Source organism: Lates calcarifer, linkage group LG10 (genome assembly GCF_001640805.2).
Source record: "Lates calcarifer isolate ASB-BC8 linkage group LG10, TLL_Latcal_v3, whole genome shotgun sequence".
In the NCBI taxonomy this organism is placed as follows: Eukaryota; Metazoa; Chordata; class Actinopteri; family Centropomidae; genus Lates; species Lates calcarifer.
In genome coordinates, this window is record NC_066842.1 from 4,726,551 (window position 1) to 4,747,626 (window position 21,076).

Below are 21,076 nucleotides of genomic sequence, written 5' to 3' on the forward strand. Positions count from 1 at the left end.
CTCACATAGTGCTTGTCGGGGTTGTATCTCTTCTGGAAGGAGAAGATGGAGGCGTGGAGGATGCGGCCCTCCTGTTTCAGGGTGTAGGTCTTGGGGGAGAAAGACAGAATGGGCTCGTCGTTGGCCGGCAGACCGGAGAATCGTAGCTGGGCGAGGTTGTGGATAAAGAAGTTGAACTTGGTGGCCACACTGCCCAGACTGGACTCAATCAGCCTGGAGAGAGTGAAAATATAGGGGAAATCTCAATATGCTGTTTAGACTCAAGACCCTTAAAGACAATTTTCACAAAGCACATTTTCTGTCAGGAGGCTTAGTTCCAACCCAGTCTGACTGGTTTTACAAAAACAACAAACATCTGATACTGCTTCTAGTGTGTCAGGAGTTTTTGTTGCAGTAATCTGAGAAAGCAGCTACTCTTGTTCTTCCTGTGCCTATACTGCCACCTGGTGGATTTTCAGTTCATAGCTGGGGGGGAAGAAAAATAAAATACACCCTCTGTCCTAGAACTCACTCTCCTCAAAATAACAGGTCTGTCCAAAATAGCAGCTGCACACATGGGAATTCTTCAGAGGAGGGAAAACAAAACAGAGGAGAACTTGAATTCTCCCTTTCTTGTGATGTTCCCAGTGTTGAGGTTGTACAGTTTTACTGACACAGAAGTGAAGACAGTTGTTTTAGGGATCAGGGTGGGGAGAAGAGGAGTGGTGGTGTGTTTACCTGGTGAAGAAGATAGTTGCCTCAGCGTCTGTGTTGTGGGGCTGCAGGGCGTCAAAAACGTACTTTAGATCCTGAGAGCCGGTCAGCTCTGGGAGGCCTGACGACGTCATCTGTGTCACAAAGACACAACGAGAAAAGACGAGGTTCAGATACATTTCTTGAGTTATTCATTTCCAAAGTAGTTTAGTAGATTTACCTATTTTTTACCCATCACTTTGTACAGTAACTTCACAACATAAAATCTATTTATATTACATTTAACAATATGATTAAGACTTAATTTTTAAATTTGTGCATATCCATAAAAGTCAGTAAATCATTTCAGTCAGTTCTAAGTCAATGTGATGACAAGCTACACACTACAATCTTTATTTGAATGTTGTTTTAATGCACTGCTGTGCCTTATGTAAGGCCCTCTGAATTGCTCTTGTGATACAAATACCCTCTCCTTTCTCGAAATACAATAAACAGCAAAAATACTTTTGAGAAACAACATCAGCAGCCGCCTCTATAAACCGACATTTCCAGGACAACAGTGAAGTACTGATTTATTATCGAGGCGATGCTGCTCTCTGTCTGCATGCCTTGGTGCTTGGGCTGTTGCAGGTGCAAAAGAAAACTGTTCAGCTGAACAGGGAGGATGCATAAAGGAGGGCAAAACTGCTGAGAAACAAAAAAATCTGAGGACAGAAAAAGAACACGAATCTAGAACAACTACTCTACAACCAAGGTGTGAAAACTATGACAAAATGCCAACTGAGCATCCTGAATGTGTGTTTAAATAACTGATAATGTATCCACGCTCTGTGTGTGTGTGTGTTCTGTCTCACCAGTGACAACAGGTTGAGGAAAAGTCCAGGAGTGCTTGCGGATGAGGTTGTAGGCCTGACAACACAAGTCTACAAACAGCTGGAAACGACTGGTAGGACGCTCGCCTCCGTTGATGACGTACGCCATGTCGGAGGTCAGAACGAACGGAGCTCGATCCCTGATGGGAAAGAAGGAGGGGAGGAGGTATGTTTTAAAAAGAAGTTAGAGGAAAAAAAGGGTTTGTGGATCAAAGGTCTTTAGGTTTAAATCTCTGGGAAAATCTGGATCAGGAAAGTGAAAGCACTTACTTGCCTGCAGCTACCACAGGGGCAGCCTTCAGCAAGTTACTACAAAGACTCGAAATACTTCAGAGAAGATGCACAAAGACCAAAAATAAAACTGGGGTGTGGTTGTAGGGCAGTCCACCTGGACAGATCCCAGCAGGGAATGTGTGTGAAGCTCTGAACCAGGTCATGTTCAAAAACACATTAATCTTACTGCACAGAAAAACCTACATCTAAGATTTAGTGACCCACAAAGGAATCATGGGTCACTGAGTTTCTCAGAGACAGGTCTGCTGATCAAATTCAATTTGATTCAGGAGCCATCGATCGATATGAGACTATATACTACACCATAATCACTTCCATTCACATCAAGTCACAAAAAGCAACTAAAATATAATTTGACATTTTTATTCCTGAGCTTCATCCAGACATTTACATGAAAAACAATCTTCTCTTAATAAAATAGACCTCCTGTTCACTATGAAGGTGTGTGCGCTCAGGCGGAGAAAGACGTACCAGGGGAATTTCAAAATAAAGGTGTGTCTTACAAATGATTATATTGTGACTGACTGTGATGTTATACATTATGTTACTGAAGAAACATGTCAATGACTGGTTGATGTTTTCATTTTGGATCAATGCTATGAAATCACTGATCATTGAATCGATGTATAGATGTAGACTACACCCCTGTGAAGTAACTAATGGGTCAATCTGCCAACAACTTGTCTTCCTTTAAGATTACATGTGAGCATTCTCCACTGAAATCAGCTGATACAGGACCTTTCACCTACACTCTCATAACTACTTGACAACAGTGAAACACCCTTTGAACGCCACCTTTAAACCCAGATAGTGCAGCACAGCATATTTTATCTGACAGGCACATGCAAACATGCAAAGATTTTCACCTTTTGAAGCTGCCAAACATCTGGGCATGACCCAGGAACTTGCCAAAGTCAATGTGGAACATGTGACCAGTGGAGCGCAGCATGATGTTGTCATTGTGGCGATCGCAGATGCCCAGTACGTAGGTTGCGACACAGCAACCTGCACATGAGTAGATGAAGTTCTCTGATGCCTAAAAAGAGGAAGAAGAGTGAGAGTGAAGCACGGGATGTGTGTGCTGCCATAATTTAGTGTAATATTGGTAGATTTTAAGCCTAAATGCTTGGGAAGGAAGTTTATGTCCAGAGAAACAAGACAGGTTTCAAGCAGATAAGGAGAATTATTTTGCAGACTCTCCAGACTGACATAAAGACACACTGTGGTCACCAGCCTAAAAAAACAGCAGAGCTCCATCTAATGACAAGTTTATTTCAGCGTCCTGCTTAAGTTCCTACATTTTCAGGGTCGGAGGTTATGAGTTGGGAGTAAGGTTTCACATTTATAGGAGTCAAAGGTCATACAGTTCTACAACCGCCATAAACTTAAAGATTACATTTTCTATGGGTTTTTAACTCCTACACACTCTACTCCACATCAGTGTGTCACAAGAAAATGATGGTTTTAGTATTTGAGCCGTTTTCTCGCTGCTGCTTTGCAACATAAGGAACTAAAAGAAGAATGTGTGTGGAATTAATACTCTGCCAAATGATTAGTTTTTGTTACAACAAGAGATGAGTAAATCTTATGTAGCAACAATGACTGCAAGTACACTCTGTCCTGACAAATGAATCTGTAAAATCTGTGTTTAGAGCAGTAGTTCCTCAAGCTGTTCTCCTTTTACTGAACATGTACAAGCACATCCTTCATCCTTCACCTTCTCATACTCATCCTCAGCAGGGTTGTACTTGCGGAGCCACTCTGCCAGAGGTTTATCCTTGAAGGATCCAGTGACGCCGTACTCCACCTGGATCTTTCTCAGGGTGTCGGAGGAAGGCACCAGCTCCACCATACCTGGACAACACATCACAACAGTCCGTTTAAACTGTGCTTTATGGTCAAAGATGATGGGAAGATACAGTGGAATGACATTTCCCTTAGACAAATGTCATTATCAGCTGTTAAATGACGTTTCTGTGTCATTTGGTGGCAGCTGAATATATATTTCTTCTTCCTGTGGCCATTTCAGACTGAAACTGACAGAGAGGTCATTATTTTTCTGAGCAGCACAAACTGAGCATGGCTGATTTTAGTATTCATCCACTGCCTTCAACAATTAAACACTTACGCGCAGTACGTCTGTGCATTTAAAGGTTGACGTGTTGATTTGAGTGTGCCTGTATGCGTTTGTCTGCTACCTTTGTCTTTGCCGGTGGAGATGCATTTGAAGTTGACGATGCGGAGGTCCAGCCCCTCCTGCAGCCAGATACGATCCATGATGCGGATCATCTGCAGAGCCAACATGTCCTGCCTCAGGTCTTCTCCGACCTGATACAAAAACAGACAGACAGGCAGAGAGACAGGTCAACACATGGCGCTTGTGTTATTGCACGCTGGATGTCACTTCAGCCACCAGGGGGCGCAGTGTTCAGATGAGATGCATGTAAACAACAGTCGGTTACAACAAGTTTTGATGCACCTGATGAACTAACACACAGTTTTAACTAATGAAGCATATGTGACATATAAAACCAGTTCTCTGATGACTGTTCATAGCCTGTTTCCACTGTATATGTGTGTGTACAGTACCTTAAACATAACATTTATCTCTTCTCCCAGTGGGTCGGCGTTGACCAGGGCCAGTTTGAGGGGAACTGCGTTGGAGTTGAAGAAGGAACAGGCCTACACACAAATAAACACACAGTATAACTTTATCTTGTACATTATATCACACTGTTACGTCAGATCTAGCTAGAGAACAGGATCTACTTCACAATTATTCTTTATTGCTTAGATATGTTTTTAGTCTGGATCATATTCATATAAGAGATTGGTTAATATTGAGTGTAATTGGGATCTACCAATTAAACAGTAGGCTGCAGGCTGCTGAACCAGAGGAGGAAGGTCTGATTAAAAGCTACTTTATCTCCCCCAATCCCTTTTGTGGCAAGTAGTGATCCCTCCTATTACTTAGGAGAACACATACATACATACGTTGAGAGTGTACCATGTATCAAGTATCTCATTATTTATGATGAATATCTGTATGATATTTGAGAATATGCACATGCATGTGTTTTATATTTTGGGTGAAACTGTAGTTTAATGAGATAACTTCCTCTGCGGTTTAAACCTCAGAGGTTCTACAAAGAGTGTGTGGTTGTTTTCCTGTTTCCTGACCAACAGTACACTGGAGGTTTTCTTGTTCTCCTGCTTTCTGTCTATTAATATTCAGAGTTATTGTTATGAATTCACTACAGTTAATCCTTTGTAGATCAGGTATATGTGGAGTCGAAAGTGTACAAACCTCAGTAAAATCAAAGTATATGCTGGAGGTGCAGACTTTGTGTTAAAGGCCTGAGTGTTGTATTTGTGTGTGTTACCTTGATGTTTAGTTCCTTGGCCACCAGACTGGGGCTGAGGGGCAGTCGGCAGGTGTTCCTCTGGAAAAAGTTCTGAACGTTTTCCAGGCCCTCCTGCAGCGCCACCTGGACGCGCACAAAAATAAACACACGCAGATGTTATCACCCACATACACAACACAGTAAAGTACAGCCAGGTCACGACTGCACACGCACTAACCTGTCGCGTGGACCCCCCGGCCTGCCTGACCCTCTCGGCCACAGCTCCCAGCAGGGTGACCAAGTGAGTCTGTTTCTCCAGCTCCGCCCTCAGCTTGGCTCCGCACAGACACAGCAGGGCACCCAGCACCCGTTCATAACGCCGGCCCCAGGCAGGATCCTGCACAGCGTCTTTTAGCAGCCTGCAGCCATGACACACATCACAACAGTCGAAATTTAAAAGGATGCTTTCATCCTGGACACCGGCCTGTTTTTTATGTAATCAGCATCTAAGTGTGTAAACTTTTTCCAGGGAGAAACACAGACTTCAGGCTGAGCAGCAAGTCTACAGAGAACCTCAACAGTGAAATCATAATTTTAAAATGATATAACGTGCTATATGACCATTCTTAGATGCCACTGAAAAGCACAGGAAATGAGACAAACTTGTGGTTAAGCAGACTATACTATGAATATGTGCCAGACTTGATAAATAAGGCTCTAAACAGCAAAGTAAAACACATCTGTTGAATAAGATTTCTACCAAATGTATCTTTTTATGTGATATTATTTGATTTTCTGATGCTCTGGAAGCCTGTTTCTTTACTTTTGCTTCAATCAGACAGATTTGCTGCCACATTTCATCTCAGATGTTTGGTTGTTGTGTCCGTGCTGCTGCAGACTCACCAGTAGAGGTAGTGGGCGATGTTGATGTTGCCCTGTGCTCTGGACAGCAGGAACATGACAAGGGCACTCTTGAGGTGACACTCAAACTTTAAGGCCTGGGAGAGACAAGAGAGAAAAGGAACTAAGAACGATAGATGGAGGAATTGTGAATGAGTGAGGGTCTAAGTGAGACTCAATAATGTAAGTGCATGTAAAGTGTTTTTAGCTGTACCTGTACTAGCTGTGGCAGGTAGCCAGCCAGTTCATCATCACTGCTTTTTGCAATCCAACTAACAGCCACACTTCTCACCTCTGTGTCTGCAAACCTACACACACACACACACACACACACACACACACACACACAATTAGACACAAGACAAGGCCTGGTACAGTTAAAGAGAAACTCACAGACTTTTACAGAGAAACAAACTGACAGCATCAGTTTCACTGCATCACTACACAAATTTACTTTTCTAATTTACTGCGGTGCCATAGGCCAAATGTGTGTATAAGTATTAAGAACAGTGCGCACTTTGAGTCGAGCAGCTCAAGCGCAGTGACGGGGGGCAGAGTGGGCCAGTGGTGCAGCAGAGAGTGGATGTGAGCTATGCTGGCCCAGTCCCAGCTGGGCGCACTGGCCAGCACCTTGGGCAGGCTGCTGGGGTGGTCCCTCCGACAGTGGAGCCGATGGTCCCAGAGGATCTGGTGATCTGCCCGCTTCAGCCTGGAGACAGGGCGGAAACAGAGGGAGAGGGAGGATGGGTGAGAAGGTGTTTACATAAAAGAAATATATTCAGATTGTTCAAATCAGACTTAGCCATCAATCTAACCAGCTCACATTCATATTCTGTCGTTTAAAATCTACCTCTGTTTCAACACTATGAACTGAAACTGAAGGAATGTATAAATGGACTCAGAGTGTAGAGTTTATTGGCAGGGATCAACAATAATGTTTAAAACAGACAACAGAAAAAGAGCACTTCAATCGACTCACAAAAATGCAACGCAAAATATATTAACAGTGAAGTGACTGAAAGGTCACCAGTGCAAATTTTTTCTGAACATCTGAGAAAATCAGTACAGGGTAAGTGAGCAATAAATTGTCTACACTTGCTCAAAAAGTACAGCTCAGTGTGCATTTAGGTAAGAAATATGACGACCCCTGGAAGGACTTTCACATTTCTCTAGAGGAAATCCTCAGACTAGTTATTAAGGAAAGTGTGTGACTGAGTTTGTAATGATTTGAAACTAACTGAAAATAAAAGAGCTGAGGTGTTCAGGCAAATAAAGGTACAGCAGTGACATATCATAGGCAGTGACTCACAAACCAGACGAGGAAATAAAATGATTTTGTCACTTTTGACGAAGTCTGAAATGTGGCTGTTGTCCTGCTGCGCTGCACTGTGAGAACATGATATCGCTTTTGAAGCAGAGCAATGTCAGCTGACGTTTGCCTTTCTGAAGCTGCCAGAGTCGGTGGTCTGTACCTGACCCTGACCTCCCTGTAGCAGTAAAAACAAAAATTTCTCCTTCACTATAACGACACACGACACATCCGTGAAACTGCAGCTCAACAAGTCTCTTGCCCGCTGAGGCTGGAGAAATGAATGGGCAGGACAGAAAGCAGGCGGTGAGAGTCCCAGTGAGAGAGCGCTCTGTGCTAAAGAGCCGGTTGAGACTCATGGATGTTGGCAGAGTGAAGGAGATTTGGCTGGCAGCAGGCATAAGAGAGCATTTAGCTGGGCTTGGAGCAGCTGGAGGAGAACAGACACACTGGAGCAGACAACATACAGGCGTTTATGGGGAACTGAGGCTGGCAAAGTCAGGGGCATCTTTTAAAATCTCTACTTAAATCTAGTAAGTCCAACGGATTTTGGGTGGTCTGAGAGAGAGCCAAAACGCTGTCTGCTGAGGGGGATAAATTTAACTAGAAATACAGTTTCTGTTCGTGTTCTTTAAAACACTAAGTACTCTAAGTCTAGTAAAAACCCAACCAACAGTCAGGTCACTACAATTATAATTTGGAAGCACATATACTGAACACTGCGCACCTTTTCAAGTCTATTTAAGCCTACACACCATTAAAAAGTGATTCCTTTGATAAATAATTAGACTATGCAGCAGCTACTTCAAACCTCATGTTTGTGCAAGAAGCCACATCTGTTTTGCAAGTCAGGACCACCTCTCTGGTGATATTATCTGATGCCGTTCTATTATTTGAAGTAATTCCTGCAAAACAAATCTCTTAGAACTGAAGTGACTATTGCAGTCTCTCCATTATAGTTTTGAAGACATGAGTGGGAGATTCCCCTACCCGAAATTGGAAGCTCGGCTGCAGATTTTCTCCAGTTTGCGTCTGAGGTCTGGGTCCAGCTCCTCCAGAGTGCTTGGCTCTGGGCTGGGGGCTTCCTTGGGTCCCACATATAAAACATCCACCGCTGAGTTGGGAAAATCCACCTGACGGTAACAAAAAGTTTAATGTAATTTAAGAGGACACAAGTACCCAATGTTCTCATATTTGTAAAACCATGACTGAGAAGAAAAACTTGGAAACTGGAATAAAAACTAAAATAAAAAGTTGTTGATGTTACACAGATGAGAACTGGTACCATTAAATCCACAGTACGACTGTTTCCCCTTCTAAAGCTAACAGTACTACTACCTCTGTTACCATTAGTATAATGATTAGTATTACTTGTAGTACTTCTATCGTAACTATTATGGCCTGCTAACTAAATACTGTGTCTTCCTACTACTAAGATCACCACAAGTGCTACTACAACTACCTACTACTAATGCACCTATGGCTACTAGCAGTACTAATACTACTATGACAGATGCTGCTAGTGTCACCAACCTGCAGTATAATTCTCTCTGTGGGAATCCTCTTGCGGCTGCCTGTTGAGCCGGCGGCAGCAGCAGCTCCCTGGGCAGATGTCCACAGACAGAGCAGCCTGCTGCCCCTGGCAAGCACCCTGAAACACACAGTCAGCTATAAACAACAACAACAAAACCCAAAAGCGTTTAGTGTAAGCTCTGTGGCAAAGATGTTTCATGGTCTTTCAGTGATCGGTGCATGTTCCACGTGCCATAAGAATATTGTTTATTCCTTGTGTCATGTGTGGATTACCAAACACGTCCACTGGGCCTAAGTAGTCAGGGGACCACAGGGCCAGAGCATCTGTTAGTATTTTTTGTTTGGACGATACACAGTTCAGTTAAAAGATACAAAACGACCAAACAGAGATGGACAACTGCCACAAAGGTGCACACAATGGAAAAAAGAGAAGCAAAATAACTACAAATAACACAACTTGTGTCTCTTTCAGTCTCAAATGATGAAAAACAAGTAAAACGAATCCAGCCACTACCAGCTGTTCGTCTCTCCTCACCCTCTGAAGTCAAAGAGCGGCATAGAGACTTTGCCCAGCTGCTCTGGAGCTTTCCTCTGTTTGTTGGAGTCTGGGGAACCGCCGGCATTCTGGTTTAGCACCCCGAACAGAGTCAGGCTCAGTATGGACTCCAGCGGGAGCACAGCTACTGCTATGGGGAAGTTGATCCTGGGAGAGACGAGGACAGTGTCAGCACCATGGAAGGACAGGACTAACTGAACATTGTTGTTGTTGTTTGGGAAATTTCAAATAGTAAACAAATGGAAGAGAGAGAAAAGAGGAAAGGAAAAGAGAGGGAAAGAGGGCAAGGCAATCACTCACAGTTCATCCCATTTGACGTGGTAGAAGAAGCTTTTGTATGTGCCCACTCTCTTGGACTGGACTGGTTTAAACAGGTTCTTGCCATTGTGGGTGAGGGAGCACATCAGGAAGTACTTCTCATAGCTGAAACAACACAGCACACAACAACACAATAAATACAACCCGAGCACAATACACAATTTATTAAAAGTTCTATAAAACAAAACAAAAAAAAATCATCACATTTGTCTGGTAGAACACTGGTTGCTGTTGCTACGATGCAGCCATAAAAAGACTCTGTATATAAAGCACAGGGTATATTATATATGAGTATTATTAGAATCTCTGAGGTTGATTTTTACTCTGCCCACAGAGCCCTGAGAGGAGGCCTGTGCTGGTGGACCACAGCCGTGAAGGCGCATTACAGTACAGTTGTATTGAGGCGTTCCAGTAAGTATATCAGTGAGACATCACACACAATACCAGGGCCCTGGAAGCTGTGTGGGTGGACCATCTATCAACTCTAAATGCTTGCATCTATATACAGCACTGCACAAGTTAAGGGGATGCACATTATCTGTATTGAGCAGAGGGATTTATAGTTCGAGTAATGCAATAAAATGTGGACAAATGGGCATTTAGTTTGATCCACACATCCAAAAATACCTTCTGTGTTTCGATTAGAAATACATATGTGAGTGAGGGGTGAAAATACAAGCGCATTTTCACTACTCCGGCCTCAGCACCATCTGTGTTGGCAGCGCCGCCGCTAGTCATGGTGTCTCAATATGCTGACAGTGCCGTGGCATCTACTGAGGCTCCAGATGGATGACACACTAGCCACAACAACGCCAAACACTCAGACTTCAATAAGGGAGCCTTATAGTAAGACAACAGATATGTCTAGGTGCTCGTCTGGGCTGGGAAACACTGCACTCGCCGTGTCCCTCTGGCCTTGGGTTGTGAGGAGCTAAATATTTTTGGAGGTGTCTTTGGAATGACTGTCACTGCAGCAATGTTTGGTGCTGGCTTAAAATAGCTACTGGAAGAGGCTGCGCTGGAGTAAATAGGCCTGTTATTAAGCAGTTCCTCTCTTTATGAAGGCCTCACTGGCTGACCAGAAAATTACCATGGAAAGAAGGCACAGCAGCCATTCTCAAGACAGCCTTTAAAAATGCCTCCATCTCACAGTCATGGGTACAGTTTTTATATATTTTCATTTCAAAGGACAAAGCATTTGGTCTTGGTTGGCATTCACCATGTTTTATACACTGACTGTGCCTCAGAAATAAAATGACAGTGGCACTGACCTCTCTCCATTTTCACTCAGACTCCCTGTACAATTTTTTTCCTGCAGTAGGAGCATAAAAATCATCATTCATACGCTTCTAGATTTTTCAAACCTACACAAGCTCCTAGTGTTGTGGAAGGGCTTGTCAGAAATGTACTGATCCTGGTCGCTGATGCGTGACAGAGCTGGGAATGGAAAATTTGGCTTTGCTCTGTTCCAGACACATGCGGGAGATAAAGTCTGGGTGAAACTGGACACTGGCATGGAAAAATAAGACACGGGGAGCAACACCGGAGCCGTTTGTTTAGTAGAAGAAAACAAAATGATCTGGTGTGAGCCCGACCCATAATATCGCACTGATACAAAAATGTAAGAAATCTGCTTGATCCTAACTGCTCACCAATATATTGTTATCATAGAAGCTTATTCTAGAGACAAATCTTGTTCTTTGACAAAAATATTATGGTTGTTTGTGAATTTAAGCTTTTTCTGCTACAGCATTTATCATATGTACTTAACAAATGAAGTAATTATAACTCTAAACTGCCTTCCAGTGCCTTCTGTCATTATCTCTGACCCTGTCTTACATAAAGAACAATTAAGAGGAATGTGGGTGGCACTAATAATACTGAGCAAGTGGGTGATCACGCAAGAACAAATGCTTTTAATTATCCCACAGCAAACAGATAGAGTACTTTAAATGTGACTTCACCAAATGTCTGGACAAGATTTGTAGGAAAATAAAATGTTCTGGTGCAACATATATTCGACTGTTTCTTTGAAGCAGAATCATCAACTGTAGAGTCACATGACCAGCATCTCCTATTATACACTCAGGAACTCATCTCGTTCTACTGTTTTCTAAGACAAATAGAACACACACCTATTTACACAAGGGACATATACACTGCAAACCGCAGAAAGTATGACCTATTCTACAATGAGCACTGTCTCAAAGGTGAAATATTCAAATGAAATATTGTGACTGCAGCTTCTGGTAGCATAGCGCATTAAAACCAAAATGGAAACAACGATTAATTTCCCAGCTTTTACATTTCTACTGAACTGCCTACCTGCTGACCCAGTTGCCCGGGATGCCATGCAAGGCGAAGAGGGTGAACTGGAGGTGGTCTGTGGTGCCAGATGCTTCTTTGCTGCCCCTCCCATCCACAGCTTCTTCGTCCGCAGCCTGGGGCAACGGAGGCGAGCTGAAGGAGGCGGCGGGAGGACAGAAGGAGCGCAAGTAGAGCTTGGCCAGGTCGTAGACGGCCTGCGTTAGCAAGGCCATGCTCTCCTCCACAGGACTGCTGTGTCCTGTCAGGGTCAGGTAAGAATCAGTGTGAAGTCACAGATATATAATGATGGAAGACATACACTAGCACCAGAAAGAGAGTCCTAAGAAAAATAAGTAACTTTAGATGCTTAAATTTTCCTGAATGAGAGGAGGTTGAGTATGTACAGAACTCACCATTTGATGACTGACCAGAAGATGTGGTCCCCAACTACAAGACAAACATGCTGGCTTTAGAGAGACATTCTTATACCAAAAAACACTATGTATGAAAGAGTGTGCATATAGTATGTGTCAAGAGCCCACCTTGGGTGAGCGTGTTCGGGGTAAATTGACAGAGTGTCGCAGCCTTTTGATGGCCTCTGTAATGGCTTGGGTCTCCACCTCATCCAGAGCACAGCACAGGTTCTTCACAGTCTGCACCACCCGGTCCACGGTCTTATACTGGGTACTCTGCATGCAGAGACGGAGCAGGTTGTTATTGCAAGTGTATCTCAGTCTGTTGTGAAAGTGATATCCTCCTGATGTGAACTTTTGTTTTCAGCTTGTCAACAGTCAAGCTGCTTGTTTAACAACACATCAGAATCCTCTGAGAGAGGACTGCCACCAACAATTCATCCAAAAAGATTCTTTTCTAAACAGTATTTCAAAATCAAACAAGCCTGACATAAACAAAGCTCCAAACAACACACTTCTGCATGCTAAAAGTACATTAATTACTGTGCATGACGTGATTCTGTCACGGTCCACTCAAATAAATCCTGATGCCGACACCAGGTTTAAATTGGTCTGGGGGACAGGGGGTAGGTATACAGTTGTGTAGCTTTCCATTCTTGCTCCAATCTGTATTCAATTCCTCCACAGAAAACCACACTGACTGAAAAGCAGATGTGCTATTTCTAGAAAGACTGCCTTCCAAGAATGTCTTTGTTTACTAATATTTCTATGTGAGGAATTGGAATCAACAAACCATCATGACATTTGAAAACAATATCTGGAGTGTTTCATGACACTATTCAGTAAAAGCCTTAGGTGCAGTGTCAGAGTTGGGACCTTTTAAAAATCCATACATTTGCACAGAGCAAGGTGCAGTTACTGATGAACACAACAACTACATAGACTAAACTTATTAGTTAATAACCACAGTGTACAAAAACCCCCTAAGGTGCAGACAAACATTTCACAGTGCAATGGCAAATTTCCAGACTTGTCTTGATTATTTTATGTTTTCCAAAAATAAGACCTGGAAATCATCAAAATAATTTTCCATCCTTTTCCTTCGCTTCCCAGACTTTCACAGGGACAACATGTACCTCATTTTGTAGGCAGATGTTGACTTGATTGTGATAGCCTTCCAAATAGTCAGCCAGGCCTTGTCTGTGAGAAGGCACAGGGGAAGAGAGATTAGAGAGGGATGAGGGATGACAGGAGGGATTTGATTACATTTGGTTCATTATCAGTGCTAATCAGATCAGGACAGAACATACAAAGTTTACTTTAGTACTTTTAGTCTATCATGTTTCTTCACAACATAATTTCTCAACTAGCAAATAAAATCTTAAGATCTGTTCATGTTCTTCCACAGTGTGGGACCCTCATACCTGGTGGCATTCTCCTTAAAAGGCCTCTCCACCTGGCTCAGGTGCTTCTCTAAGTCTATTGTAGAGTTGTCATCTTCCGCCTATGAAAAAAAGAAACAATAAAAATCTACCAACCACACGTATAAGCTGCCATGAGAGCAGGTTGCTCTCATTTAAATAGCTGAGATTATCATTTCACAGAAGTTACAAATGAATCTTAGTGGCACAATCTGAATTTACATCATGGCACAGCTCAGTAAAAATCTCATGTAAAGTTCATGTGAGCTCATGTGTGAGCTTGATACAGTGACTTACACTGCGTGCCAAGTCTCTTCTCATGGTGGAGTGAGAGAGGAGTTGTAATGTGATCTCGTTCTCCCACTTCCTGCAGTTCTGGACGTACTCATGGCTGCCTAGACTGTGTTTGCTGTGGCACAGGGCAACAGAGAGGAAAGGTTATGACAATCACACTAAAGGGTACAGTTAAGTGGACTGTGTTATTTTATGGACAAATTATATTGCTTAGTCTGTAGTTTGGGGCAATTTACAATTATTTTTGTCACTAATTTTGTTTGGGAAAGTGATGAGGCCATATTGTCAGAACTGTGTGGTTTTAAAAAAAATCAAAACACACACTCTCTGCTGATGTTTGTTCCGATCTGATTTGATCGGACCACAGTCAGAAGAACAGCATGTATATAAGCCATTAGTTTGTCACCGTTTCAACAAGTTGTCACTGGTGTGTCTGGGAAATCTCATATGCCAAGAGCGAATATTAAAAATGTGGGATTTGGCAGGTGATACACAGCTGCAGGCCCTAAACTGAGAGTGCTGATGATTACAGGTGAAGCAATGATGTAATTATTGAAAGCATCAAAGCATCTATAATAATCCTAATAATGATTGACAGGTCTTTATACAATGGGTCTGAGTGCTTTTTTGAGTTTGAAAGTTTTCCTCAAAGTAGCAGAGAACAAAAAAAATCATAAAACAAAACAGATCTCTGACTGTTTCCATGGCTACTACAGAAACTGACAAAGATAAATAAATAAATGCACAATAATATAACTGTTGATGGGCATTCTCTTTATGGTAACGCTGTAAGGTTGTATGAATGTACAGCATATGCAACTTTCGGGTGTGCTGGTGGGAAAAATTCCCATGTACCCAGATTAGAAGGAGAAAAGTGGTGGAGGAGGGCACAGGGAAACATATAGAAACATCCGCCAGTCCTGTCTGTACAAGATTTTGAAGGGATGCCAAGATAAGAGTGATAGAGGAAAAGATAGAGTGGAAGAGACGGAGGAAAAAAAAGGGGGGTTAGGAAAACAAAATTAAATGAAACCCATTCAAAACCCTGCTCATTATTAACAAAAATGCCAAGTCAGCCTGGAAAAAGTCTGTTTTATCCAGTTGCTGAGACTAATGGTTTTGGAAATGCGACGTTTTTGCAACATAACGTCTTTCTGTGTGTATACTCACTTCTGCAGCACCTCCTCCTGGCCACAGACTTTGAGCAGGTAGCTGGAGAAGTCGACCTGGTCCAGGTCATCGTGGACCCAGCAGAGAGTCTGACTGATCAACAGCTCCACTGGAGAGCTCACTGGGAAAGGAGGAGGAAGGGATGGAGGGACAGGGAGGGTGATCAGGGACATTGATGGGGAGAAAGGGAACCACATGAGACCGATGTGAAGGGAGGGGCAGCGAAAGCAAAAAGCCAGAGAGAAGGGAGGGATCAGTGGTTGGCGAAAAACGGATTGAGGAGGAGAAGGGAGGGATGGAAAGGGAGGACAGAGGGTGATGGAAGAGAGCAAAAAAGACGTAATGAGAATGAGGTAAAATTCCTTTAAACCACACATACTGTACCCCAGCCACAGCACACTAAGAACAAACGGGAAGCAACATGATACAAGCTGCTTTAACAAGAAATGGCTTTGTGGTGGTTCATATTCTAATATATTTAACATCTGGCACATCCACAGTGTAAAATGCATTTGAAAGGTCAGAGGTCAAGGGTTACAAGTTACCTATTTAGGTGAGAGTGTTAGACGTTTGCTGTGGTGAGAGCTGAATGAACTCTAGACCTCACAGATATTAAAATTTCTCTCTAACCGCAAACCATCCTGTCATATTGCAAACGTCTCTAGTTTCATTTCAAATCAAACCTGTTCTCGAATCAAAGGAATAATGGCATGCGCCGTGTTGTGGAATGATATTAAGTGGGGAGGATCTGGGGTCAGCTCTGGATGTTTGTGTATGCTTCGATATCTGATGGGTCCCGCCAAGGCAAGACTGGGTGGAGAGTGTAACCCGACACAAGGCAGATTAATTCTGCTGTTTAGCTACTTCCACAGAGGACTCTCTGTGGAAGTAGCTAAACACTCTCTTAACCCTGCCTATACACAAACACAGGCAGAGAGATACAAAGACAGATACACAGCGTCACATACAGACACATCTCAGCTTTGGACTGAGCACACACACTCAGGTTACTTAATATACGTTCACGTAGACACACAAGGAGGGAGACCACCCCTTGCTCCAGCAATAACAGACCTCCACCCTTCAGAGGAATGGTGCGTCTTTTCTTACTGCTTAGACCAGTAGCTTTAGCCTGTGTGGCGGTGGTGGTCGCCGAGGTTGTGTACGTACTGGTGAGCTTTGCAACAAAGCGTTTCAGACGAGTCACGCCTCATTTTGTCAGCGCTCTGAGGTGGTGAGGGAATTCCCAGCAGGGCATTTTTGCGGGCACCAGTTAAAAGAGGAGAAAATTCCTCCGTCGCATGCCGCATGTTAACCATTTCACACATGGTTTGTGAAAGGTGTTTGCGGGGTCACATGTGGGCAAAAATACACACATTTCTAAGGACTACTAGGACTACCACAGTAACCTTTCACTAACTAGCATTATAAGGAACCTTTGACACAAGTTTCAGGTCCAATCACTGTCTTGTAAGATCGAGGTAGGAGGGCTGAGAGAACAGAGTAAAACCAGAACTCACTCAACACTTGTTAAATCCACAGGACCAACACTGTAAAGATGAAAAAGATGAATGATTTAATTCCTGTGACTCAGAGCAAACAGAAATTTCTACCTCTGTAATAAGTCCAACTGTGAGACACAGATTCAGAGACAAAACGAGACACGTACAGGCAACTGGAAAACCAGAATTACAGTGGAAGCTAAAGAACAATGTTTCAGTGTAACAGTGTAGCTGAAAATAGAAGAGCTTAGGGCTAAAATGCATGCAAATTCATGATTAAGACATGCTGCTAAACTCTCACCAACAAGCTGATATTTCCTGAATGTCATACTACATGAACACAAACAAATAAGCACATTGTCCCTGACCAGTGACACAGGAACATCGAGACAAACTGTAACAAAATGAAACATCCAGTTTTATCATGGTGGATCAGCTGCTGTAGCTTTTTAATATTTTACTTCACAACTTGTTGCCTGATTCAATCAGAACAATCAGTGCAATTTATTAGAATCGTCATTTTTTTAAGGGGTTTTACATAAATAAAACTTCAATACAGCTTCACACATTTTTCACTGTATATTAACTGTGTTGACATACTGCCAACAAGTGAATTTTCTGTTGATACAATGACAATAATCAACATTTAATCCCAGAATACTGCACCACATAGAAATGTACAGGCCTCCTGCACCGATGCCATTGGTCAAATTCCTCCACATTTACAGTCCTGTGAGGATAAAAAGATTCTGAGAGAAGGTGGAGTTCACGTCTTTATATGAAATGAGAACTATGATGGTTAACCACAGACAGTAACAGTAACCTGAGCCAAACTCCCAGCATTTCCTCCATCACTTTTACATTACATCCAATTTTCTTCCCCTGCACCTTTACCATCATCTCTCTCCATAAATCTCCTTTAGTTTCTATGAATTCTCTTTCCCCTTTTCTCTCGTCTCATTTTTCCCTGACTTTCTTCCTCTGTATTTCTCTCTGCTCCTACTCTCCCTTCTTCCTACTCTCTGCTTTCTCTTACTCTCTTTTGTATTTCTCCCTCTATGCACTGCTTTTCCCCCTCTCTCCCTTTCTCAGCCACAGTATGCGAGGAATTCCCAGAAGCCAGAAGAAGTTCACAGCCAAGTCCTGGAAGAATCTGTTGTCTTTCTTTTTGCCTTCTAATTTCCTTTTTGAACTACAGGGCCAATATTTTTAAAGTATTCATTAGGCTAATCCTGTAAACCTACATCTTTCTTTACTCATAATTACACAAGACAATCAGCCACAAGTGAATGTAGCATTATTATTTTTGCAATACTTACTAAAAGTTACACAATCTAGACATTTCCACAGTAGTTAACAGCCAGAGAGAAGCCAAATAAATTGAGATAAATAACAGAGGATAGAGGAGTAATAGAAGCTGTGTAAGAGAAAAATTCAGAGTGAGGACAAAGAAGATGAAGAGGGAGGAGAGAAAAACCAACAGGCAAATTTCTCATGTGCAGTCCCTGAAGTGATGACAGGATCAAGAGACTCAGTGGGACAACTGAGCAAAAACAGAGAGGAAGAGATGGATGAGAAGATGCTGTGAGGAGACATGGGTGGAAGAAAATAAGTGTAATGCAAGATGGGAGGCAAACTGAGAAAAGAGAGACAGGAGGAGAGGGACAGAAAACACTAAATGAACACAGAAATAGAAAGAAGGCAAGCAGAGAGAAATGAAGAATGAGGAAAAAGGAGGGGAATGTGAAAGATAAGTAACTATCTCTCTCGATCCATCTATCCAAGCTTTGAATGGAACTGAGGCCTATTGTTTCTGAGAGCAGACTCGTGTCTAACCAGAGGAATCCAAACACCAACTTCAGTATGTGGGTCAACACGCTGCTGACAACATGGGAAGTTCAACCAGGAATCAACCAACTAGGCATCGTACTAGGAAAGAAGGAAGTATGCTTATGGAAGTGGCCCCCGGGCACGGGGATTAAAGGAGGTGAACTCAGCAGAGGCAGGAAAGACGAGGTAAACTATGAGTCAATGCAGGAAGCTAGGAAAGTACAATTAGGATGTAGGAAGAGGAAAGCAGTAAATATACTTCCTATGGGTTGTTGCTGTTGAACTGGGCTATTTAGCACGGTGTCTGGGTCAGTAGGACAGGCTGTGAGTTAAAAGTCTACGGGTATACATATGGGAGTCGTTAGATATAGACAATAAAACACATACTGATAGCAGACATACACACACAGACGCACACAGTGGCCCAGTACTGATCCTCAGGGACCCAGATAGTGGTGAACTTGGTCACACAGTTGGGATAAAATGTCTTAACAAAAAAGCCCTCCAGATTGGCTGACAGCCTCCAGTGTGCCTGGCTTCACATCCCAAAAGACATGTCAGTCACAGCGCTTGTAGTTTTGTGTGTGTACAATGAGGGGTTAGCCAATAACAGCTCCCCAAACAACCCAGGGAAGGAAACCAAAAATCTTAGTGGACCCTTGGAGGAAAAAAAAAAGAAAGAAAACCTAAACTCCAGTCCCTTTTGCCCAACATGGCTACTCCATGGTGAGGGGACAAACCTTTATTTGTGCGGAAAAGGAACGTGGTGTACTTCCCACGACAGAAAAAATGAAAAGAAAAGAAAAAATGAGGTGGGGAGGGGGTGAAGAGTTTGGCAGCTGTGAATGTCGTTTCCTCCTTCAGAGCTCTCTTATCTGCAATCTGAGCTGTTCATGCTCAAAGGCGAAGAGGGTACATGGTTTCTTTTTTGGCTGAATTTAAAGTTACAGCGCTGTATCTGTCTAGAGGATTTTCTGTACTTCCTAAACAGCAGAACATTCTTGTCATTACATTAAAAGTTAAATTCCGATCTTTAATCCTGTTAGGAGCAGGTTCAGATTAGAAACACTTTTGCCCATGGATGCTTACCATCACAGGTGAAGGTTACAGGCTGCTGAGATTCAGAGATTTCGATAGAAACCTTGACTGAACAGCTATTATCACCTCCACCATCTCTCTGGGTGATGACAGGGCTGAGGACGAAGCCGGGGTTGGTGGACATGTCGCTGTGAGGGAATTTGGAACGCAGGCTGTTGGGGGGGAAAGAAAAAAAAAATCACAACAGAAACAGAGTCAACACTTTTCCCTATTTTGGTCTGTTTGGCCAGTGCAGACAAGGGGCAGTCAGGGCCAGGCTGCACATATGGATCAGATTGCTTGGATGGGAATATTGGATGCATCATGAGTAGCATAACAGGAAAACTGTAAGGAGGGGAGAAAGAGTGGAGGGAGAGCAATCTGAATAAAACTGGTCTTTGCAGTTCATGCAAACTGAGATGGCTGCACAAAATAATGTGAAATTTATTAAGTCGAAATAGCTTCTGTGCACAATTACCCTTCACTCTGCCTGTGATGTTGACTGCGATACTGTTGGCTTGAGTAGCCGAGAGGTTAAAAAATGAAAAAATGCTATTGCAAACATTCCTTTTTTTCATTTATACTCTTGTGAGAGGTCAAGTTCCTTTTAATTACGAGCTGTGTTGACCAATAAGCATGCAGGGAAGTTGCTGGACAAGCAGCAGGCGTTGACTCTGTTATCGTAATGAAAGCAGATTCCCAGAGCACAGCTTCATCATCACTCCACCCAAACTAACTACTGGAGTGAGAAATTCTGCACAGCCTCAGGAAACAAACAGGACTGCAAAACATGCAATTATGTGTATATATGCTTGAAAATTTGTATGTTCTGTAAGTATGCATCCACGCACACACACAAACAAGGGGAAAAATGCTCTTTTGCTATACTGCAATCGCTGCACATGTAGGACGTGGATCTTCTTTCTGCACGGTTTTTAAGCAGCAGGGAAAGAATTGATTTATATTTTAGCTTTAATATACCTGTATCTAACTGATTAGTCAAGTTTCTGTTTAATGTGAGTTTGTGAGTGAGTTAAAAGCCATTTTTTAAGGTCATACTGATCTCACCTTTGAAGCTGATTTGACCAGTTAGTGAACAGCTGCTTAATTACAGTCCAATGTTAACTCTTTTCTTAGCTCAATCAACTCATGAGAGAAATAACTGGCTCCACTATGTTCACCAGCTCGTCTCTAGAGCTTCTTCACATAAAAATAGGAAATGAAAACGACACTATGAGAGCAG

General features: G+C 42.7%; 1 protein-coding gene across 1 annotated transcript in view; it reads right to left on the reverse strand.

Annotated features, from left to right (window-relative positions):
• The window catches only part of pik3c2a (phosphatidylinositol-4-phosphate 3-kinase, catalytic subunit type 2 alpha), a 40,153-nt gene that overhangs the window by 3,713 nt on the left and 15,364 nt on the right, over positions 1 to 21,076 (reverse strand). Inside the window, 25 exon segments of the mRNA XM_018685686.2 lie at positions 6 to 213; positions 718 to 827; positions 1,548 to 1,574; positions 1,576 to 1,705; positions 2,726 to 2,895; positions 3,577 to 3,713; positions 4,058 to 4,187; positions 4,449 to 4,541; positions 5,243 to 5,347; positions 5,442 to 5,622; positions 6,107 to 6,201; positions 6,318 to 6,411; positions 6,621 to 6,812; positions 8,403 to 8,545; positions 8,946 to 9,063; positions 9,481 to 9,648; positions 9,802 to 9,924; positions 12,145 to 12,385; positions 12,540 to 12,573; positions 12,669 to 12,815; positions 13,676 to 13,739; positions 13,964 to 14,043; positions 14,258 to 14,369; positions 15,425 to 15,545; positions 19,846 to 20,006. Of these exon segments, the coding sequence (XP_018541202.1) occupies positions 6 to 213; positions 718 to 827; positions 1,548 to 1,574; positions 1,576 to 1,705; positions 2,726 to 2,895; positions 3,577 to 3,713; positions 4,058 to 4,187; positions 4,449 to 4,541; positions 5,243 to 5,347; positions 5,442 to 5,622; positions 6,107 to 6,201; positions 6,318 to 6,411; positions 6,621 to 6,812; positions 8,403 to 8,545; positions 8,946 to 9,063; positions 9,481 to 9,648; positions 9,802 to 9,924; positions 12,145 to 12,385; positions 12,540 to 12,573; positions 12,669 to 12,815; positions 13,676 to 13,739; positions 13,964 to 14,043; positions 14,258 to 14,369; positions 15,425 to 15,545; positions 19,846 to 20,006 (3,184 nt within the window).